General features: G+C 40.2%; 1 protein-coding gene across 1 annotated transcript; it reads left to right on the top strand.

Annotated features, from left to right (window-relative positions):
• Positions 1-1,867: 1,867 nt before the first annotated feature.
• Positions 1,868-24,887, top strand: LOC122071078 (ATP-dependent zinc metalloprotease FTSH 7, chloroplastic-like; the record flags this gene model as incomplete). Its single annotated transcript, XM_042635349.1, is given in 12 exon segments — positions 1,868-2,852; positions 10,118-10,183; positions 10,284-10,418; positions 10,547-10,612; positions 10,807-10,992; positions 11,104-11,190; positions 11,281-11,394; positions 11,515-11,639; positions 11,727-11,835; positions 22,440-22,565; positions 24,360-24,683; positions 24,764-24,887. Coding segments are annotated over 12 exon segments (2,350 nt in total), but the record flags the coding sequence as incomplete, so codon positions are not given.

The following is a 24,887-nucleotide window of genomic DNA, read 5'->3' on the forward strand; positions in this document are numbered from 1 at the left end:
GCATGGATTGAAAAAAAGATGATAGAAGGAGGTCTGGACTCATGGTTTCAAGTATTGATATCATTTCGGTCATATTGTATTGGTATCGGCTGAGATCAATCTTTGATTCCTGAATGATCCAAATTGGCTATCTATATCGTTTCAGGGTAAAACAGTAAACAAAAAAGTATTTTTCTAAAAAGTAAGTGGTAAAAATGACAAATATGCACGGTGACTCTCAGATCGGTATCAACAGAGATCGATACCAGTACCAATACCAATAACTAAATCCATGCATGGATTGCAAGATTAGGAGAAAAAAAAAAAAAAAGGAAAATTGAAGAAGAAGAAGAAGAATGGTCTTAGGGGACTTTTAGCAATCGACACAGTAATTAAGAGGGATAGTGAAGCGATGGTCACGCAAGTGCTTCGACACCTCTTCATCGCCATTGTCTTTGTACTCACTTTTCCCTCCAACATCTGAAACCCTCACCCTCTGGAACTTTTCCTTCCACCGAACAATCAAATGGCTATTTGGAATGGTAAACTTCACTTTTTCCTCTGCCTGTTTATCCTATCGCATACCCCACTATCCTATGGGTCTCACTACCATTACATTCCCACCCCAATGTGTCTACTAAAAGTGGGGGGCCTAAAGGGAGCCTGATACTATGTATGGTAGCCAAGAAAAGGAAAACAAAACAAAACAAGAAAATTACAAAAGATATAATAGGACAAAAAAATAATTATATAATGATTTTTTATGTGTCTATCTCTCTCCTCAAATTCAAATATTTAATTTTTTTTTTTAAACTACAAACATAATAGGGAAAAAAAAGAACTCTAAGAAGGAAAAGAAGATGAAATTACCACTCCACCCTCATAACAAAATAGATATCCCACTACTTCTATGTAAATCTCATTGGTCTCCATGCTGACCATGCTTCCCTTTAATCCTTTCCTTTTTTCAGTTTGACCTAGGGGTGCAACAGGGCCGGGTTGGGCTGGGTTTCTTAAAACCCTAGCCCAACCCTGAGTCCCCTTAACTGGGCCCAAACCCGCCTTGACCTGACTCAGGGCAGCAAAACTTCAACCATGGCCTTACCTTTTAGGTTTCAACCCAATCCTTACCTGTCCTGATTGGCCTTGATTTTTTAGGGCCAGGCCAGGATGACTCTGACCCTGACCTTGGTTTGCCATCAAAAGTTGAGTACACCCTGACCCTGACCCTGCAAGATATGAAATAACTTAAAAATAAAAAATATTCATAATAAAGAGGGGATAAAAAATATAAAGTTACAAATTTTTTCGTAAAAGAAGAAAGAGAGATCTTGTTATTTGGTAAAAAAAAGCAAGAGAGATTGGTGAGAAGATATATTAGGAGTTTTGAGTTGTCAATGATTCAATGTCAAATAATATATAAAATTAGGTTAAATTTAGAGTTAACATCAGGGTCACAAACATGGTCAACATCAGGGGCCAAAATTAGGGCCGGGTTAGATCCGTACTTGTTCGTGATCAAGGCGAGCCAACGGCGGGTTAAGGTCGTCACCCTAGATCGACTTTAACTGGAAATCAAACTCACACGTGCGCATTTTAAGGGAAGCAGACACGTGCCCACTTCCATAGGAATCTTTTTTTTTTTTTAGAAACTTCCATAGGAATCAGCACCCTCATAGAATGATTCAGGAGCACGTCCACGTGTATTCTAACCATCTGATTCTGAGAAAAGTAAACGGATAACGCTTTAACGTCCAAAACTGGAGGATGGGAATTTAGAAAATGTTTTCGAGTCAACGTAAATGAATCAAACGGTCAAAATTCGAGTAAGAACTCTGCTCGGAACTGGGTCCTTCTCTCTTTTTTATATATTATCGCTCTATGTGTTGCGTATATCCCTACCTGCATCGACCGATCATAAACCAGAGGTATATATGTTTCTGGACGAAGTTTCTCTCCATTCTAATCAAATCCAGTTCTAAGAAATGCCGGCGATTGAATCTTTGAAACCTGTAACTTATCGGAAATTCTCTGCAAGTTCGAATTTTTATGTAAAAGAAACTGCGAGATTGAACTTCTGGTGCGGTCGATCGAGGGTTCTTCCTCTGAAACCGCTTCGTTTTGGTGGGAACTCGGCCTCTTTTTCTGTGATTAGTACCTACAGGCAACCTAGGGTTTCGAGAAATATTGGAAGATTTGATTCTTGGGGAGGTTTTTTGAACAACCAGAGATGGAGAGAGAGGAGAATTCGGGTGAATAGCTCTTGTGAGCAAGATAGCGATTCGAAGACTAGTTCGAGTGAGAAGGGCGAAGGGCAGTCGAGTGATAAGGAAGGAGTTAGTAAGCCATCCACTGCTTCGTCTTCTTCTGCACCTTCGCCTCGTCGTGAGAAGCAAGGAAAGAGTGGGTGGTGGAAGGGAGCGAAGTGGCAATGGCAACCTATAATTCCGGCTCAGGAGATCGGGATATTGCTTCTGCAACTGGGTATTGTCATGTTTGTCATGAGATTGCTTCGGCCAGGAATTCCTTTGCCTGGTTCGGAACCAAGGACCCCGACGACCTTTGTTAGCGTCCCTTATAGTGATTTCTTGAGCAAAATCAATAATAATCAGGTCCAGAAAGTGGAGGTTGATGGAGTTCATATCATGTTTAGACTGAAATCCGAACCTGGAAGTATGGAGAATGAAGTGATTGGCACTAGTAAATTACAGGAAACAGAGGCTTTGATACGAAGTGTAGCTCCAACTAAGCGAATTGTCTTCACAACGACGCGTCCGAGCGACATAAAAGCTCCGTATGAGAAAATGCTCGAGAACGACGTAGAGTTTGGGTCTCCAGATAAGCGCTCGGGTGGATTTTTCAACTCTGCCTTGGTAAGATCTAATGAATGACTGCTCTTTCAATGTGACTGCATAGTTCATACTGCTGTTTACTTTTCCGTGAAATGTCTTATTTACAAATTACACAAGAAAATGTATTTCTTTTCCCATTATATAGCTTGGACAAGCATACTATGGCAATTGAGCCTGGAATTCGGCTTGACGTCTAAGATCTATATCAAGAATTTCTCACTGGGATTGTGGGGCCAGAATTATGACATGGAGGGGCTCTACAAATTCCTGTCAACACATTCTTCTGGAGAATGTATTGGGGGTCCTAAAAATTCTTGTCAACGCAAGCTCCCGGAGACTATAATATTGTTATCGGTTTTGTAAATTGCTTATGATAAGTGCTACCATTGGAAGTCCAAACAATACCCTTCTCAAATGTGTTGTTTACTGTTTCTACCAGCTGTGTCCATTTTTTATCATCTTGATGTGAACTTGTTGTGGTGTCCAACAACATGGATAGAAGGAGTCTGACTCGACAACCCTAAAAATTTCAATCAAAGGATAGACTTTAGGAAATTAATGGTTGTGGTGCTATTATTGATGATAATCACACTATAATTGAAAGAAATCAATCAGAAGGAATATGCTTAGTGGAGCTAGGCCTTTTAGGTTTGGGTAAAATTGTTTGTAACTGAGCCATAACAGATTTTGTAATCTCTTTTCTAACCATAGTTGTCAATGTGCCACCTAGACGTCTGTTGATTTAGTGCTATTCCCAAACAGGGAATAGCGCTAAAACACCACCTACGACAGGGACATTTTGGTCCCTGTCAGTTTTGTTTGTCCTATTTTGGTCTTTTCCCTTTGTAAGTGAGGGGCTGTATTGTCTCTTTTTGTGACATAATGCTATATATCCTTATGAGAACCTAAGATTACATTCATATTGAATTAATCTTAGGTTGCTCTCTATTCTTGAGACTACCTTTGGTTACTTCATCTTCTTCCTCTCTTCTTCTCTTTTCTCTCTTTCTTATCATTCTTGTTTCTGGTTTTCTGGTTTAGCTACAGCTTCTGAGATTGTAACATGGTATCAGAGCTGCTGTAGTTAGATTAATCAAGTTCCGAAGACAAGAAATCTGCTGGTTGCGATCTAGGAGTTCTTCTTCTTTGTGCACAGCCACTTATTGCTGCAACTACTATTATCTAATCTCTAATGGAGTGATTTCTCCTTTGTCAAGATCTACCTTACCTTTACTGTTGGAGTAAGTGGCTGATTGCTTGATGATTTGAAGCCACCGCCTCTCCTTGCTTTATTTTACCCTATCTATATGATGGCGGCCAGGTTTGAGGCTGTTTTTCTTGATTGATTGATCTATTTTATCCTACCTATATGAGTTGTTTGATGCATATAGTCGCTTACTTGTTGCCGATATATTCTGTTGATACCTACATGGTCAGATATGAATTGTGGTATGGAATGTTGGATTGATTGCTAAGTTTTCAAATCTGAATTGCTTTACTACCTATCTGGATACGTCCATCCTATTGCTTGCTAGCTGCGCTACTTGATTGTCATGGCTGGGATTGTGCCTGCTACTACTTCTACTGTTTCTTCTACTATTGCTTCTTCTGCATCGGATAATATCAATGTCCAGATCACCTCTATCAAGCTCAAAGGGAGCTCGAACTATTTTCTTTGGGCTCAATCTGTGAATGTGTATTTGTTAGCTAAAGGCAAACTGAGCTATACCACTTCTGAGGCTCCTTTGGCTGATGATGCTAAGTATGACAATTGGATGAAAGAGAATGCCTTAATTCTGATCTGGTTGTGGAACAGTATGGAACCAGATGTTGCTGTCAATGTTATGTTCCATTCTACAGCCAAGGGAGTATGGGATGATCTGAAAGAAACATACTCCCAAGAGAAGAACATAACACGGATCTATGACATATATGAGAAGCTTTTTCAGTTTCGTCAATCTGACAAATCTCTCTCTAAGTATTACAATGCCTTTAAGGGGATGATGGAAGAGTTTAATGTCTTCCAACCCCTGACTACTGATATTGAGAAGTTGAAAGCTCAGCAGAATGAGTTCTTTGTTTCCAAATTTCTGGTTAGACTGAATAGTGATCTGAAGGCAGTAAAGGGCCATCTACTTGCTGGTGATACGGTTCCTACTTTGAATGATGCTTTCTCATGTCTACAATGTATCACCTCCTTATCCAAATCTGATCAGCCTTCCAGAGATAATTATGCACTATTTGCTAACCGTGGCGGTGGGCGTGGTAGCGGAGGACGTGGTCCTATAAGTCGAGGTTCTAGTGGACAGTCCTCGGATTGCACCGGTCGTCAGTGTACTCATTGTGGGAAACCTAACCACACTATAGAGACGTGTTGGGCCAAGCATGGCAAGCTAGAATGGGCAACTCAGTTAGCCAATCATGCAGTGTCCGATGATGGTATTGATACTGTATCCCCGGCGACTACTACTCCTACACCTGCTTCAGGAGATTCTTCTACTAGTATGCACGATGACATCAACCAGTTACTCCGGTACTTGCACTCTCTTGAGGCTTCTTCTAATACATCCCATGGTGCCTCCACTTCCACTGCTACCCTTGTGTATGTAGGTACATTAGCCTTTCTTTCCACTACATCTACCCCCTGGATCATTGATTCAGGTGCTTCCGCTCACATGACTGGTAAGTCATCACTATTTCAGACCTTCTCATCCAGTACTAATTCTACATCTATCATTCTTGCTAATGGTACATCCACCCCTGTCCTTAGACATGGTATTGTTTCTCCTACTTCTTCATTGCAACTATCGTCTGTATTACATGTACCTCAATTTCTATTAAGTCTTCTCTCTGTGAGTCAATTAACTAGATCTCTCAATTGCTCAGTAACTTTTTTTCCCTCTTATTGCATTTTTCAGAATCTTCACTCGAGGAAACGATTGGTGGAGGGTGTGAAAATGATGGATTGTATTACCTCAATAGTGGCTGTCCTCCCACTTTTGCTGCTGCTGCTGCTGTTGTTGGGGATGTCTCTCCATTTCAATGGCATTGCCGTCTAGGACACTTGGCCTTACCTAGACTACAACTTTTATTTCCTAGTTTTCTACATATTTCTAGATTAGAGTGTGAGGCCTGTGAGTTGGGTAAACACCATCGGGTGTCGTTTCCATCTCGATCAGTGTCTCGTAGTCCGTCGTTGTTTTCTTTAGTTCATTATGACATATGGGGTCCTTGCAAAGTTAGTAATAGGTTTGGTTTTCGCTATTTTGTTACATTTGTAGATGATCATTCTTGCATCATATGGCTTTACATGTTAAAGGATAGATCCGATTTTCTATCTGTGTTTAAAAAATTCTATAATGAAATAAAAACTCAGTTTGGTATTTTCATTTGGATTTTTCGTTCTGATAATGCTTTGAAATATGCTCAAAATGATATTTCTGACCTTTGTGATACCCATGGCATTATTCACCAAACTAGTTGCGCATATACCCCACAGCAAAATAGGGTTGCTGAGCGCAAGAACCGGCACCTCCTAGTGGTAGCTCGGGCTATTATAATACATATGCATGTTCCTAAGCAGTTTTGGAATGATAGAGTTTTAACTGCATGTCATTTGATTAATCGCATGCCTTCTTCTGTTCTGTCGAATAGGTCTCCATTTTCTATCTTATACCCTAATCTACCTAGTTTTCCTCTTCCTCCCTGGGTTTTTGGGTGTATGCTTTGTTCACAATCTTCACATGCATGTGGATAAATTGTCTCCACGGGCTACCAAATGTATTTTTTTGGGTTACTCTCGTACCCAAAAAGGATACAAGTGCTATGATCCTGTCGCTCACCAGAACTTTTAGTGCAGATGTGACCTTTTTTGAAGGTACTTCTTTCTTTTCTAAACAAGTGTCTCAGCCTACTGAGGAGTGGTCATTTACCTCTCCTCCTCCCATTCCATCCCATATCCCATTTCCTGACACCCCTAGTCCCAGTGCACCTGTTCCACCTCCTCTATAGGTTTATCGGCGTAGGACAAGGACTGGACAGTCCTGTGGCGAGGTTATTGATCCAGCTACTACACACTCTCCATCTCTCCCTTCCCCTGGTGAAGTTCCTACTTCTGATCCATTTGATGACTTACCAATTGCTAACAGGAAAGGTATACGTTCTTGCACTAAAAAATCCTTCGCTGTTTACCCTATTGATAAGCTTATGTCTATCTCTCACCTTCCACCCTCTGTTTATGGCCTTGCTCTATCTCTTTCTACTACTTGTATTCCCTATATTCATTCTGAGGCTCTTCACACCCCTGGATGGAAGGGTGCCATGGATGTAGAAATTGATGCTTTCTTGAGTCATGGTACCTGGAGTCTGGTAGATTTACCTCCTGGTAAGGACCTAGTGAAATGTCGCTGGGTATACACTATTAAGTATCACTCTGATGGATCTGTTGAGTTGTTGAAGGCTTGTCTAGTGGACAAGGGTTACACTCAGACTTATGGTGTTGATTACTTTGAGACTTTCTCCCCGGTTGCTAAACTTAACTCTGTTCATGTTCTTATCTCTCTTGCTGTCAGCTTTGTTTGGTCTTTATTTCAGTTGGACATCAAGAATGCCTTCTTGCATGGTGATCTACAAGAGGAAGTTTATATGGAGCAACCTCCCGGGTATGTTGCTCAGGGGGAGAATAAAGGTCGGGTGTGTTGCTTACACAAAACGATCTATGGTTTCAAACAATCTCCTCGGGCATGGTTTGATAAGTTTAGTGATACCATAGTAACTCATGGATTTTCTCAGTGTTACTCTGATCGCTCTGTGTTTGTTTGCCGCAGTGGTGATAGGTTGGTTGTGTTGGTAGTGTATGTTGATGATATCATTCTGACTGGTAATGATGAAACAAGAATTGCTGAAGTGAAAAGTCACCTCCAGCATCATTTTCAGACAAAGAATCTAGGCCAACTTCATTATTTCCTTGGGATAGAGGTAATCCGAAGCAAGAAAGGGATCAGGCTATCCCAAAGGAAGTATGTAATGGACCTCCTATGATCCTATCTGATACTGGGATGCTTGCATTCAATCAAGCCGGTTGATATTCCTATGGATCCTCACCAAAAGTTTGGTGTTGATGATGGTGAACCTCTTCAGGATATACACCAGTACAGAAGTCTAATTGGAAAGCTAATTTACCTTACTATGACTCGTCCTGATATCTCTTATGCTGTTGGAGTTCTCAGTCAGTTCATGCAGTCTCCTCAGAAGGCTCATTGGGACACTGCTATTCGTGTTCTCCGCTACCTAAAGAGGGCCCTTGACAAAGGGCTAGTGTATTGTCCTAATCGGCATATGGATCTTGTTGGCTACTTTGATGCTGATTGGGTTGGTTCTGTTAGTGATCGGAGATCTACCACTGGATATTGTACCTTTGTTGGAGGTAATTTGGTCACGTGGCGTAGCAAGAAACAGACCACTATTGCCTGATCTAGTGCAGAGGCAGAATACAGAGCTATGACTCATAGTACAGTTGAATTGATGTGGTTACGTTTGTTACTCTTGGAATTGGGATTTCCAGTAACCAAACCTATGCAGATGCATTGTGACAACCAAGCTGCTGTGTATATTGCTAGCAATCCGGTCTTCCATGAGAGGACCAAACATATAGAGGTGGACTGCCACTTTATTCATGATGATGTTCTAAAGAAGCTGATTGAGACTCTGTTTGTGTCATCAAAGAATTAGTTGGCTGATATGTTCACTAAGTCCTTATTTGCTCCTAGCTTCCGTGGTAGTTGTACCAAGCTGAGCATGGCAGATTTATATGCTCTAGCTTGAGGGGGAGTGTTGATTTGGGAATAGCGCTAAAACAACGCCTACGACAGGGACATTTTGGTCCTTGTCAGTTTTGTTTGTCCTATTTTGGTCTTTTCCCTTTGTAAGTGAGGGGCTGTATTGTCTCTTTTTGTGACCTAATGCTATATATCCTTATGAGAACCTAAGATTACATTCATATTGAATTAATCTTAGGTTGCTCTCTATTCTTGAGATTACCTTTGGTTACTTCATCTTCTTCCTCTCTTCTTCTCTTTTCTCTCTCTCTTATCACTCTTGTTTCTGGTTTTCTGGTTTAGCTACAGCTTCTGAGATTGTAACAGCGTCCATGCTCCTTCTTGGGTCCAAAGCAACAACATGCCTTGTTGACACTTAATGAGTTTACATTGATTTATGTTTATTGCTTTGCTTTTAATGAATATGCTTATATTATATCCTATGCTTTATCTATGACATGTTGATTTTCTCATATTATGCCATTACTAGCATAATTTTATCATGTTGCATTGGTATGACTTCTATATTGCATATAAACGTAATTATATAAAACTATCGATGCTATATTACATATAGTCATTAATGTACTCCTAGGGCTCTCCTTGTAATGCCACGAAAAGTGGTGACAAAAGGATGTCTGGTGCTCCATTTCTCTGAAAGAATTAAATGAATTCCAAAGATCTTGGGCAAATCCGAAGAGGGTTTGCCTGTATGCTCATCACAGAATATTTCTGTACACCTAAGTCAACCACACCACCAGCACAGCCACCAAATCCTCCACCTATACCCCTTCACCACCTTTGCCTGCTATTCCACATTTGTTTTCTTTGGAAAGGAGAGACGTGCACGCTGGATCTTGATACGAAGGTACAGCAACGGAATGAAAGAGACATGGTGTTAGAGGGAAGAGTGATAAGACTTGGATGGTGGTGGTTCTGGTGTTGACGATAGTAACACTGCTGTCAACGACTTAGACGAAAAGGGCAAGAGGCTGCTGGTGCTTCACTTGGCACAACTGCTATTGTTGCAGTTGGTGGCCTGATAGTCAAGGTGGGTTTGAGAACCATTCGAATAAACAGGGAAGGAGTAAATTAAATTAGCCAATGCAGGGGAAGAAAAAGGGTGGGGGAGTAATGATGAGAAAATTTGTGCTAGTGTTGTGTGGAGGAGCTGGAAAGGGGACTAAATGATGAGAAAGAGTTGCACCAGTGTTGAGATTCTTCTATAATGAACTTCATTGATGAGCTCATAAACTCAAAATTTGTACTACACTGCTTCGTCTTCCCTACATTTATAGACAAAACTCCATTAGTGAACTACTTAATTATTTTCCACCGGCATTTCAAGTGTGATAGAAGTTCTTTTAATTCTTTTGAAAAGTTTCATTTGATCATTGAGCACCTCTTGTTGTTATTTTGTTGAAGTTCCTATAGATTGTGTGCAACTGACTTGGTTTATCCTTTTTACAGATTGCTATTTTCTATGTTGCTGTACTCGCGGGGCTTATCCATCGGTTCCCCATAAGCTTTTCTCAGGTTTGATTATGCACCCTACTTTCTTTTCTTACCCTGAAAATTTTGATTTTTATGCTGCACTCTTATTGTGTCTGAGGTGTCTATATGTATGTATTTACAGCACACTGCTGGTCAGCTGAGGAGCCGCAAATCTGGGGGTTCAGGTGGAGTGAAAGTGTCTGAACAAGGGGAGACAGTCACCTTTGCTGATGTTGCCGGGGTTGATGAGGCGAAGGAGGAGCTAGAAGAAATTGTGGTATGCTGGACTTTGTCCATAAATTTTGATACTTGGTATTACCTTTTGATTTATTGTTTAGGGACGACCATAGTATTTGCTGCCCAAATACAGGAAATGGTGTTTTTATGCTGATATTTTCTGGTCAGGAATTTCTTAGGAATCCAGACAAGTATGTACGACTTGGTGCTCGCCCTCCTCGAGGGGTTCTCCTGGTGAGTTCCCACCCCCCTATTGCATGAGAAATTTAATTTACACAAGGTACTGTTAGGTTGGCCCATTACAGCATATTAGTTCACCGTGTGTACCAGTATTTGTTGGTTTTTGCCTACATCCTCATGTTCTACAAGAGGGAACTTTAATTTCAAATTCAAAGTTTTGGAATGTGATTCTTAATGATATATTACAGGTGGGTCTTCCTGGGACAGGTAAGACTCTTTTGGCAAAGGCTGTAGCTGGGGAAGCTGAGGTCCCCTTCATAAGTTGTTCTGCAAGTGAGTTTGTGGAATTGTATGTTGGTATGGGAGCATCCCGTGTCAGAGATCTCTTTGCAAGGGCAAAGAAAGAGGCACCATCAATAATATTCATTGATGAGGTTTGTAACAATGCAAGTATTCACCAATTACTTTGTGTTGGGAGTTCATATTTTCCTTAGGAGCTCCTTCATGCATTGTACATTTTCTTTGCAACATTTTATTCTCTGCAGATAGATGCCGTTGCAAAAAGTCGTGATGGCCGATTCCGCATTGTCAGCAATGATGAGAGAGAGCAGACACTGAATCAGTTGCTTACTGTGAGATACCTGGGAGACCCAATGTTTTGTCTCTGAATGGTCTTGGCAATATACAAGCATCATAATTGGTTTATTGAAATTGTGTTGCAGGAGATGGATGGGTTTGACAGCAGCTCTGCAGTGATTGTTCTTGGGGCAACCAATCGATCAGATGTGTTGGACCCTGCACTTCGTCGTCCTGGGAGATTTGATCGTGTTGTCATGGTCTGTTTTCTGTTTCTGCTGGATGTTTCATTTGAGTTTTACATTCAAAGTTGACTCTAATGTTCTTGTAGTTCAGCATTCTCTTGGAGAATAACTTGCATTAATTCTCTTTATTTTTAGGTGGAAACCCCTGATAGGCTTGGAAGGGAAGCCATTATTCGAGTTCATGTTTCCAAGAAGGAACTTCCTTTAGGGGAAGATGTTGACCTTAGTAACATTGCTTCTATGACAACTGGTTTCACTGGGTATGAGGCTATCTAATTCTTTGACCTTTTCCAGGGTGATTACTTTTTCCCCATGCGATTGATTTGTTGAATTTGGACATTGCACAGGGCAGACCTTGCAAATTTGGTGAATGAAGCTGCTTTGTTGGCTGGTAGATCAAACAAAGTTGTTGTTGAGAAAATTGATTTTATACAAGCAGTGGAGCGTTCTCTAGCTGTAACCATCTCTTTTCTTTCCCTCTCTTTGATGCCCTTGATTGCATCCCTACCATTCTGATTCTATTCTGTTATTAAATCTTTCATTCATACCTTGTCCAGCTGGTTCAGCTTACACCTATTTATAATGTGTGTAGTCTTGATATCAGAAGTTCCACACATGTATGGACAGATGCATCGATACACCATCAATTTTATATTTACTCAAGTTATAAAAGATTTATGAGTGCTGTGTGACCGACCTATTCTTTTAAATCTTAGAGGAAAGTTCTATAGGACTGTTGTACGACCAACTATGATATATGGGGTTGAATGTTGGGTAGTTAAGAAGTGTCATATAGAGAAGCTATGTGTAGCAAAGATGAGGATGCTAAGATGGATGTACGGCAAAACTAGGAAGGATATAGAAAGGAATGAACATATTAGAGATGATTTGGGAGTTGCCCCGATCAATGGCAAGCTCTGAGAAAGTGATGTAATATTGTAATTGAGGAAGCTCAAATCAGTACCAGGGTAGGATCTTTTCGCAGAGAATAGAGAATTTTAGATTTGGAGAATAGGATCTTGTTAAAAATTGTTGAAAGATGAAAAAGATAGAATAATAATCAATAAAATAACATCCGGGCTTCACACCGCAAGGTGGATCGATTGGATAAAACTCCAACCTACCCTGATCAAACATAAGAGATTTATTGATCAAACACAAGAAGAGAGTTGCATAAGCAAACTTTGTTTTCAAATTCTGAGTTGTCCCTGAATGATTACAATTGATCTCTATTTATAGGACTAACTTAACAAAACATTACATACCCAATTTTCAACTAACAAGAGTAGAAAGTCTTCACTTATTAAAGTTAGGGTAGGAAAGTCTTCACCTTTCAACTACTAAAGTTGGAAAAGTTTTCACCTACCAACTACCAAAGGTGGAAAAATCCTCACTTTTTAAAGTTGGAGTGGGAAAATCTTCACCCACCAACTACCAAAGGTGGAAAAGTCCTCACCCATCATCACTTATAAAAGTGAATTGATTCCCTCCTTTTGGAAAAGTAAAAGGTAAAAGTAACTTCTAACCACTTCAATTGAACCGACATTGGAGCAGTATGGACCATGGTTCAATTGGACTAAACTAAGACTTACTAGTATGAAATAAAAACTAAGTATGAGAATTAAAAATCATTAGCAAGGTAAGGCCACATGCTAGTTACTCTTGTTGGCCATCTTCCTACGCATGTAGGTCTTCAGATTTGCATCAGAAAGCTATTTGAGGTGGTATGGCCATGTTCAACAGAGGCCTAGGACGCCCCAGTAAGGAGGAGCAATCTGATTACGATTGAAGGAGCTAGAAGAACTAGGGGCAGGACTAAAATGACCATAAGAGAAGTTGTGAGGAATGACATGCATACTTTGGGTCTTTGTCCCAAGTATGACCTCGGATAGAGCCTATTGGACGGCAATGACCCATGTAGCTGACCCCATTTAGTTGAGATTCTCTTAACTTGTTGGGTTGTGCCTCTTTCCTCTTACTTTCATTTCTCATCTCTCATTTCTTCATCTCTTCGTTCCCCCCTATTTTGTTTGGACCTCAATTTTCCTTTGTTTTGCATGGATCCATGTAGCTGACACCATTAAATTGGGATAAGGCTAGTTTGTTGTTGTTGTATAAAGGGATTTCTGAGGTTTTGAATAATTTGGGCCAATCTGGAAGTATATGGAATGTGGGGAGATGCATTGAGATTGGGTGTGTGTTTAGGATGATGTCAAGACACTTTAAGGCCACTACTTTTTTCCTTTTCAATTCTCGATGAAGCAGCAGCAAGTAAGAGGATTATGCACATGGAATAAAAGCTTGGTGTCTAAATGAGATATGTGTTTCTGAAATGCTATGTCAGATCACTTGAAGTGGTGCTTTTTTATTTTAAGGAGAAGCATGGAACAACCAAGAAGAACATGGAAATGAGCACAAATTGCATGACCATGTGGTGTAATATGGATGTCACGGTAAATCTGTCCATAGGGGCATAATAGTACTTGTACCTGCCCATCACTTGTTATAAATTAAGAGAGCCTGTCACATTGACAGCCCAATCATTCCTCCCAAACAAACATAATATTAGAGTTGAGATCCACCTTGAGATCCCAGCCCTAGCCACAGCCTCCCTCTCTCTCTTGTTTCTCTTTTCCGCCATCATCCACCTCTTCATCTCTCTCTCGCCTCCTGATCTGATCTCAATGAACCCTCCTTAGCCCATCGAGGGCTTTGCCCCTCCTTTTGATCTCTCAGATCAATACCACAAGATGATCTGAGAGACTCCTTTCTCACTCTTCAATCAATTATTGGTTTTTTCTCCAAATCGATTTTTTGTCTAGGTTTTCTCCTACAAAATCGATTTTTTGGAAGGTCATCGACCTCTACCTTGGCTTATATAGATGGTTATAATTAAGATCACAGGTTTTGTTTCTTCGATCTTTGGTATGTTCTAAGCTCTCTGCATCAACCTGAGCGATCTTCCTAAGTGGTAACGATGTTGGAAGTTTCTCCTAGATTAACTGGAACCAAAGGGATGAGTTGTGGGACTTATAATGATTTTCCTCCATTCCCTGGAAGCTTCCCCCCTCTTTTATTCCGTGTTAGCTCTGTTCGACTAGATGCGAGCAATTATGATGTGGTCACGTTCCTATTACCTCTCTATTAATTCATGGGGTTATGCTGGCCACCTCACAGGCAACACTATGGAGCCTACCACTGGTGATGATTCACAAAAGAAGAAGTGGAGTTCTGGTAACTTATTGGTGATGGTCTTTCTTATCAATTCTATGCAACCCCAGATTACTAAGGGTTACCTTCTCTTGGATACTGCTACCAAGATTTGGAAAGCGGCTCAGGACACATATTATCTGGTGGGCCGCAAGGATTAAAGTATTGGTATCGGTCGGCCAAAATTGAGATCCGTATCGGAGGGTATCGTATCTAAGATACACACATAAATGGATAGGAACACTTTTTTATACAGTGTTGCATAAAAAATGTTAAAAAAGCTATTGATAACATATATTATGCATAAACACTAAATTGAGGGTATCGCACTAAGAATTCAAGGTTTGTAGTTGTCCCATAAATGTAAAATCCTTGTTCTCAACCTTAATTTTCACTTTAGTTAGAGAAAATATGGCTGACAGCAACTTTGGAACAAAAACCCCTCAAAAAATCGAATTTTTCTGAAAAATGACCCATCTTGGCCATTATATGACTGTAGCGCACTGTATTAGTACGTATCGTACCATACCGATACATACTGAAACGTACATTTCACCTCGTTTTTATTTTTTCCATAGAGTATCGGTACATATCGGTGTGTATCGGTGTGTATCGGTGGTATATCGGTGCGTTTCGTAGGATACATATCGATACAAAAGGATTTTAAAATTTTCATGTATCGTATTGGTAACGGCCAATACATATACGTATCGTACCAAGGGCCGATATAGATATGTATCGGCTGATACGGTACGATACGTACCGATACTTAAAACCATGGGTGGGGGAATGATGCCCAAGTTTATGAACTATGTAAGAGGCTTCATGAAACCGAGCAAAAGTACCTGACCTTATCACAATATTGTTCTGAGTTGCGCAGTCTACGGTGGGAGCTTGACTATAAGACATTTCAGGCCACCACTCCTACTGATGTCGCCAACTTCAAGAAACGGGAAGATAAGTTCCGTGTTTATGACTTTTTAGCAGGACTGAATGTGGAATATGACCAGATTCGTGCTCAGATCCTAAGTCGTGATCCTTTCCCTACCTTGGAGAAGGCTTATTCCTTGATTCAGTTGGAGGACGGCTGTCGTAATGCTATGCTTCATCTTACTTAGCCTTCCACCCATGAACATTCAGCTTTACTCTCTGAGTCGAATACTCAACTTAAAGGTGGTACTACTTGTTCCAATGACCGTACCTCCTCTAATGAGGAACCAGTCAAATGTGACTATTGTGGTAAGGAACGTCATACTAGAGAGTTTTGCTGGAATCTACATGGCCACCCTGCCAACTCCTCAAGGGATGTGGTCATGGTCGATCTTCTCAGGCTGTCAATCATACTGAAGCATTTGATTCGGCTACTACTAGTCCTGGTTTCTCTCCTTCTCAGGATGAGCTTGCTATGGTTCGGCGTTTGATGAAAAAATTGGATCAGCCTTTCACCGGACTTGCCTCTACCTCCACATCCACTTTGGTTTCCTTTGACTCCAATCTTTTTTACTTAGGTATTCTCTTTGTTGGTCATTGTGCATTAGTTATCTCTCATCCTTGGATCATTGACTTTGATGCCACTGATCACATGACTAGCTCCTCTAGTCTATTTTTTCAATATTCTCCTTGTTCAGGTAAAGACAAAGTTCACATAGCAGATGGTGTCCTTTCCTTTGTTTCTGGAGAAGGGTCTATCACTTGCTCCCCTACTTTATCATTAGCTTTCATTCTCCATGTTCTTGATTTTTCTACTAACCTTCTTTCTGTTAGCCGTCTTACTACAAACCTGAACTATAAAGTGACGTTCTTTCTTTCTCACTGTGTTCCAGGATCTGGTAATGGAGAAAACGATTGGCTGTGGTAGGAAACATGGTGGTCTCTATTTGCTCAACAATGATATCTCTTCAGTTGGTCAGGCACATCAGACCAGCTCCTCAGCATCTTCCTTCGAGTCATCTGTTTGGCATAGGTGTTTAGGCTATCTCCTTGTTGGCACCTTAGTTAAATTTTTTCCTAGTTTATTTTAGCATTATAATTCCAGGGATTTTTTTGTGATGCTTACCTTTTAGCCAAGAAAACTCGTTCAGTTTATTCTAGTTCAAATAATAGAGGTTCTCCTTTTATGTTCATTCACTTTGATGTTTGGGACCCTGTCCCTTGCACTTCTATTTCTGGTTATCATTGGTTTGTACGTTTATTGACTGTCATTCCAGTTTTACATGGTTTCCTGGGGGATCATTCATCAGACAAGCTCTGTTGACACCCCTGCTCAGAATGGTGTGGCCGAATGCAAGAATTTGCTTTTGTTAACTGCTGCCTACCTCATTAATCGGACGCTCACCTGAGTGCTTGATTTCTAGTCTTCTACTACGATCCTTCACAATACTTCTGACTTAATTGTTCTGCCCAAGGTCTTTGGTTGCATTTTTTGCTCTGTCTGCAATCATCATCTCCATGGCAAGTTGGATCCTCGTGGTATCAAGTGTGTGTTCATTAGCTGTTCTACCACCCAAAAAGGTTAGAAATGTTATCATCCTCCATCTCGTCAGTTTTTTGTGTCTAAGGATGTGATCTTCCATGAGTTTGCTACCTACTACTCTCTAGCACCTCTCGCGGGGGGGGGGTGGTTCTCTCTTTTTGGTGAAGATGTTCCCTCCACTGTCATAGTTCCTCCTCTTGTTGATACTACCTCTCCCACTCCTTTAACTCAAGGGGACCAAATAGTTCCTTCAATAAAGGGGGAGACTCAAGGTCAGCCTTTGAAAGTTTATGTTCGTCGGAATCATAAGCAGCAAATAGACACTACCACTGTAGAGACTACTACACCATTGCCATCTCCTGATCCGGATCCTACCTCTTTGCCTGGTAATACTCATCTTGATCCTCTTGTTATTTCTGTTCTGACCCATCACTTGACTTATTGCTATTTGGAAGGCAACGAGATCTTGTACTCAACACTCAAGTTGTTTCGTACAATTCTCTTTCTTCCTCATACTGTACTTTAGTGTCTCCCTTGTCCTCTGTTTCCATTCCCAATAATTGGCAAGAAGCAATCATAAAGCCACAGTGGAAGGCAGCCATTGTTGAAGAGATGCAACTCGAGAAAAGAATAATGCTTGAGACTTGGTACCTCTTCCTCCACAGAAAAAGATAGTGAGCTACAAATAGGTTTCCACTGTGAAACAAATTTATGGATGGGACTATTGACCATAGGTTTTACTCAAACCTATGGTCTCAATTATCAGGAGATGTTTGTTCTTATTGCGAAGATGAACACCATCCGTGTGATCCTCTCCTGTGTAGTGAATATTGAATAAGAACTGTAACAACTGGACGTTAAGAATGCATTTCTTCATGGTGAGCTGGAAGAAATGTATATGGATATTCCACTTGGGTTCTTATATCCTACTACCAAAGGGAAAGTCTGCAAGCGCAAGAGAGTATTATTTGGGATGAAACAATCTCCCTGATGAAGGGCCAGTTAGAGTAGGGAGAATCCGTGAGATGAACTCATAGTTGCAGGGGAGGGAGAGGAGATTCACATAAGAAGGGGGGGGGGGAAGGAGAACGGCACACACGGCCGCGGGCTTCATAAACACTCAAACTCAATTCATCTTTTCATTCTCTATCTTTCTCAATCGGTTATAGATGGGTAGAACGAAAGAATTGACACCAATCGATCGGCATCCATCCTTGCCTATATGAAGTCACTATCAAAACCATAATCGAATGCTATAAAATCCATGACGTGAAGTTCATTGGTGAAGTAGTGACTCGGAAAAATAAAATCGTTTGGTTCACTGAAGTGATCAACTGATTTAAATTTTCCCACAAGTTGATCTTCAACTTCCAACGGTGCCATCTCAGCTTCTGGCTCATCTACCTGTTACTCAATGGCTGAGATCACATAGTTGAAGGTAGAGTGTGCTTGGGCTTTGATGTCTGTGTAGTGTCATTGAATCTCATCGAGCTTCTCTCTTATCAATTGCATTTGTTGACGGATATCCAATAAAGATCTAGATCCATCGACAGTTTGATTTTTAGAATAGCTATATATCCACTATGACAAGGGAACGCTTAGAGCAAAGGCTAAAGGGCAAAACAGTAATTATATGAAGTATAGAGGAAGGTAGAGTGGTAATTATGGAAGTTTAATTGTAAACTCACAATACCACGTATCGGGAAGAGGGTTAAATTTGGAAGGAAGTAAAAAAAAGGATAACTCAAAAATAAGAACAAAGGAGGCGGGGCAATTCTGGGAAAATAATACTTGAAAAAGAATAGGCCAGCAAACAATATGGGAGAATGGGTTTTTAAAGAGGAACTTATTGTAAGTGTATGAGTTGCACTCTATCAGTTGGCAGACAACCAACCAGCAAGAAATCGATATGGTGGAGTTCGTCTGGAACTTGGGCTCTGACTGGGAGTTCAACAAGGAGAACTTCAAGAGCTATGATGTGAGGATGCATCCAGGTATGTCCGATCGTTCACTCACACTTCTAGTCTCCTTTTTTTTTCTCCTAGTTCCGTCTTTCTCTTCAGGTCTTCTACTTCTTTTTTCTTTTGATGTTTTGGATCTCTCTCTCTTCTCTTCTTCTTTTCCTCTTCTGCTGCTCTCTCTTTTTTGGTTCACTCGAACCTAGCAGGGAGGGGTTTCCGACTTCTTTGTTTTGCAACAAACTTTTTTTTTTTACTGGCGGAAAGTTGGAAACCTAGGACGAGGGGAAGGTTTCGATCAAGGCTCACGGGGGTGGAATGGGTCGGTGGGGGTTTTGCTTGAAGAGGCACAAGGGTGGGGTTGGTTTGGTTTCAGCAAATCTTTTTTTTTCTTCCTTTTTTTTTTTTTGGATCTTAGTTCTCGGCAGAATTGGGCACGCCAAGGGAAAGAGAATATAGGGAAGAAGAGATTAATGGGGAGGAAGGATGGGATCCTTTGGCTCTGATACCAAGTTGATGGAGGGCCAGTAGGGGTAGGGAGAACCCATGAGATGAACTCAGAATTGCAGGGGAGGGAGAAAAGATTCGCATAAGAAGGGGGGGAGGAGAATTGTGCACACGTCTGCAGGCTTTACAAACACTCAACTCAATTCATCTTTTCATTCTCTGTCTTTCTCAATCGGTTACAACTATATAAATAGGAAATTAAAAAACTCTAACATGGAAAGAAATCCTAAAAGGAAACTAACTCAAAAGGAAAAGAAATTCCAAACCAACTCTAATTATGTCCTACGTATGCAACTTCCCAAAAATAAATTGAATAAAATAAACTAAAGATAATATTATCCTGAATAGATCAACTACTAAAATCCTACTAGGTCAAATAATCAAATATGGATCCGATTCGTCTCTGTTTGGATACCCAGATGGGTTAGGGTATGGATTGTTCCATGGGCGTGCATCTGTATCACTCCCCGTGCTTAGTTTGGGAGATTTCATGAAGCTATGGTGTCTGTAGGGTATTTTCAAAGCAATGCTGATCACACCCTATTCATCAAACCCTCTAGTTCCTTGATAGCTGTCCTCATTGTGTATGTTGACATTGTTTTTACTGGGAACGACATAGTGGGGATTTCTCTCATAAAGACTTATCTAGGTCAAGAGTTTGAGATTAAGGACCTAGGTAAGCTGAGTTATTTTCTCGAATTGAGGTTGCTCATTCTACCAAGGTTATCTTTCTCTCTCAAAGGGAATATACAAAGATAAAATAAAGGACATGAGTGATTTAGGAGAAAAGGAAGGGGTAATATGGGAAAGAGAAGGTTAAAGGTTTTAAAACAAAAACCACGGACTTGGGTTGGGGGTTATCTTCATCCTTCGACCAAACAACCAGCAGCCTACCTAGGGCGGAAATCAGAGGGGTTTGAAGAGGGGGAACTCACCCATGAAAACACCGCTTGATATTAAAAGGATCCTTGTATTTCATATTGTGTTGAACAAAGATTTGCATCTAGTAAAACAACGAGCAGCAGTGATGGCTGCCAATCAAGGAGAATATACTCAGGAGACACTAAACTAGGGAAGAGATGCAGTCACTAATTACTCCTGCTCTGATGCCATGTGACAAAACTCAGAAAGGAAGGATTAGTACCTGTGTACATGGTTCGAGAACTTGGTTTCAGGCGTGGTTTCAGCCAGGCTCAAAACTGAGATTTGGTGAGATCTCGCCGAAACCATGTACTTTTTTACGACGAGTCTCGGGGTTTGGTTTCAGTGGCCATATGGCCTAGTCAGGTCCTGAAACTTGTCATCCAGCCTATTTTAAGCCTTGTAAACACAATGGGGACATTAGATTTGAAAAAAAGCAAACCCAAATGGGCACTTTGACTTTAAACCATATGTTTGTAGTCTATGCTGTATACGATCTCTACCCTAGGTTATTCCACACAATTTTAAGTACTACTAGAATGCACATATATGATATGATTCAAGTAAAATGAAACTCTGTGAGGTCGTAGATTGGCCAACGGTGCCCAACATATGTGAAATGAGTTCTAGACAATGACTATTAACTATATTTTTTTACAATTTTTTTTGCAAGAAAATCATTTTTTAAAACATAAACAAATAATTTAAAAATAGAAAAAAAAACTGTCCTCTGTCATCCATAGATTGGAGAACATTGTTTCACATATAAAAACCATAGAGTCAACAACCAAGTATTCATCATGTTTTTTTGGGAAAAAATTTCATAAAATTTTCTTGCCTTCGAGTGTTCTTGGGCAGAAAAGCAAGCCCAAATGTTGATGTTGAGCTGTGAATCCAGTTGTTTCAAGCTCCCTTGGATGTGATTTGGCAAAAAAATTGCAGCAAAAACCAAATTTGGTGGGACTTAGCTTGAAAATAGGACAAGACTTCCAAGTTCACCGAGTTTGAGGTTGAAATGGAGTATATGTATCACATTGGTTAATTGGTTGAAACTGAGATACGAAATGAGAAATCGGGCCAAGATTTTGGTGAGATATGAACTCTCATAAGAGATTATGCATTATTTGTATGTCGCCTTACTTCTTGTCTCGAGATCTCCCGAAACCAGAAAATACCGAGATTTTGGCGAGTCCTTAAACCATGCCTATATATAAGAAAGTAAGAAGAAGGAGAAAAGAAGAAGAAGTATTAAGAAGAACATTGACTTACAGTGGAGAATAGAATACCTCTAAACCATGAGCAAGTAGTATATTTATAATAGTAGTCTTTGGTGGTGTAATTACAAGAAGGTCCTGTTGGACTTGTGTTACTACACATAAGTCCCTACTAAGTAAATGACTATGGTAGATTATATGAAAGAAAAATAATAGACAATAGGAAAGGAGCATAATATAACAGATTTAACACTATGTAAAGTTATGATGCTGTATGCGAAGGTCTATGGCCAAAACTGTGCACCCTATTAAAAAACCAATTAAATAGAACCATTTTTTATGAAAATTATACATAACATTTTAAAGGGGCACGCCTCGTCTTGGCGCCATAACAGCTATGCTGATAAAGCAGGTTCTGGTTATATGAGATCACTATTTTTCAAATCATGCTGCCTCTATTATGAGGATGTGCAGATTCATCTTGATGTTGTATGTTTGGATTGTAAGTACATCTTGTGAGGTTCCTAAGAACTTGTATTTATCCAGACTGTTTGTGAGGACGTGCATAAAGAGTTCATGTCATGGTTGAGAATGGAAGAGAAGAATTTTAACTGTTTGTTGTACATATTGGGTGCATAATGGGTTTTTTTGAGTCCCTTATCTTTTTACATGTTCAGATTTATTCGATTCTGTCTTCACACCAGTTTTTAATATCAATGGTATATACTCATTACATGAATGATTTACAAGGAACTGAATGGGAAATTTTATCTTCAGGGTATTGAAAAGAAACATGCAAAGTTGCAAGGAAATGAGAAGGCTGTAGTTGCACGACATGAAGCTGGTCATGCTGTTGTTGGAACTGCTATAGCAAATCTTCTTCCTGGACAGCCACGTGTCGAGGTAAACTGCTATGCATGGTAACTGGGATTGTTTCCAAACTGAATAGCTTACAAATCTGAATCTCATATTTTGCAATTATGGGTGGCATGGATTTGTTTTAGTGAGGCCGTGAGGGGGTAATGACAGTACAGTTGACCCAATTCTAACCAAATTATCAAACAAGTTGAGAAGGTCAACACTCACCCAGCCCAACAGAAAACCTGCCTTAAATTTTAAAATAAAAGGTGAATCTGTCTTCCTCCAAAGAAGGAAAAGAAAAAAGAAAGGGCAAAGGGAAGACTGCTAATCACAACTGGCACCAAGTACCAACGACTCTGAATCCCCATTGCATAAATGCTGTTGATCCTTTATCTATTGTTGGAACTTACCTTTTATTGGTTGTCTTTGACGATATGCATATCCTCTCTGAAGGAACATTTTGTGTGTGTGTGTGTGTATATGATGCTGAACTAATCCAAACCAGTTATTGGTATTGTGGGGTTGGGCTGAATACTTGGGTTCAAATAAAAGACAGTGGTCTGGTAATTGCCAAGAATAATGACAATGCGCTTAAAACAATTTTGACATTGAGGAACCCAAACCCTATTAAATATTTCTCTACTGTTAATGTGCCCCGCCACGTGCAATGTGCATGTTAATTTCTGGTTTTACAAGGTAACAAAATTAGGGCTTGTAACAAGGTTAGGTCCTCCCTCCACTTTCTTTTTGTGGTGCATTACAAAACACAACCTTGACTGGTCATACAAAACAAAACCAATAGCAGTGGGGCATGTTGTCCTGACATATTTCATCCTTAATAAAGATTACTAGAATCACTGTCTCAAGCAGAGCGTGAGCACTTGTCTCATGTTTTGTGTATACTTTTGGAAAAGCTTTTGCCAAAGAAGGGATTTGTTTGGTGGTTAATATGTTGCATGGATTGATAGAGATCTTTAATTTCAACTCTAAGAGACAACACTTATAGGGGTTTCAACAGCTTATGGTCCTTGGGTTGACCTGAACTATAATATGACCTAACTCAACTGATTTCAGAAATTAGGTTGGGTTACGATTGAGTTCCTTAATACAATGTGGGGTTGGGTTGGGTCAAAGTTTTGTTCTCTTGTGTTCGGCTATGGTTGACCAGAGCCCACCCCAATTTGTATCTATACATAGATAAAATGTAGATTGGATTTATAACTTGGATTTGGAAATAGGAAAGGAAGAAAAAACTACTATTTGAGGCCATAAGCAACCCATCGGATCTGGGCTGTCATCCTGTATCCAATCTGATTAATAACAGCTGCAGTAAATCAACCAACCCAAACCCTACCTGGCAGTGAATCCTTTGTGGGTTGGTTTTGCTGGTAAGGTTGACTTTTACTGCCCCCATACGCTATCAACTACATGTTCAAGAGAGAGAGAGATTGCCAGGGAGGATGGAGGAAAAGGTCTGTGTTGTCAGCCATAGTCTGGTGCATCTCCAGAAGGAAATTGCTATTAAACAGCACTTAATGCTTTTCTTTGCTTTTTGGGATTTTGGTAAACCTTCATTTCATTTGTTCGTCTTAGGAGATAAAGTTTACCTGATTATCAATTATAATCATTCAAATCCATTTTATTCTTTTTTATGGTCCAAAGACATTTGCCATGTTGATTGGAAGGAATTCTGAACCAAATTGAGATTTGGTAATGTGTGATATATGTGGCAATATCCCCTATATATTGATTAAAGGCATAACATAAATTAACTGTTCAGTCTGCTTGAATAGGAATTTGATTCCAGGATTGATTACTTATCTGTTATGTTATTAGAAATTAAGTATATTGCCAAGGTCAGGAGGGGCATTGGGCTTCACATATGCTCCACCCGCCAACGAAGACAGATATTTGCTCTTCATTGATGAGTTACGTGGTCGCTTAGTCACTCTTCTTGGAGGGCGTGCAGCAGAAGAAGTTGTTTATTCAGGTCGTGTATCAACAGGCGCACTGGATGATATAAGACGTGCGACCGACATGGCATATAAAGCAGTCGCTGAGTATGGTCTTAACCAGACCATAGGCCCTGTATCATTGGCGACACTATCTAGTGGAGGGCTTGATGAGTCTGGGGGATCTTCACCTTGGGGAAGGGATCAGGTCCTCTTTTCACTTGTTTTAGTGTCACCCTTCTTCTACTTATTTTATGGCAGATACTGATTCAAGGCTTAATATTGCAGGGTCACCTTGTGGATCTAGTTCAGAGAGAGGTGAGAGCACTATTGCAATCTGCACTTGATGTAGCACTTTCTGTTGTGCGTGCAAATCCTACTGTGGTGGAGGGCCTTGGTGCCCATTTAGAAG

This window comes from Macadamia integrifolia, unplaced genomic scaffold, assembly GCF_013358625.1.
Source record: "Macadamia integrifolia cultivar HAES 741 unplaced genomic scaffold, SCU_Mint_v3 scaffold_187A, whole genome shotgun sequence".
Lineage (NCBI taxonomy): Eukaryota > Viridiplantae > Streptophyta > Magnoliopsida > Proteales > Proteaceae > Macadamia > Macadamia integrifolia.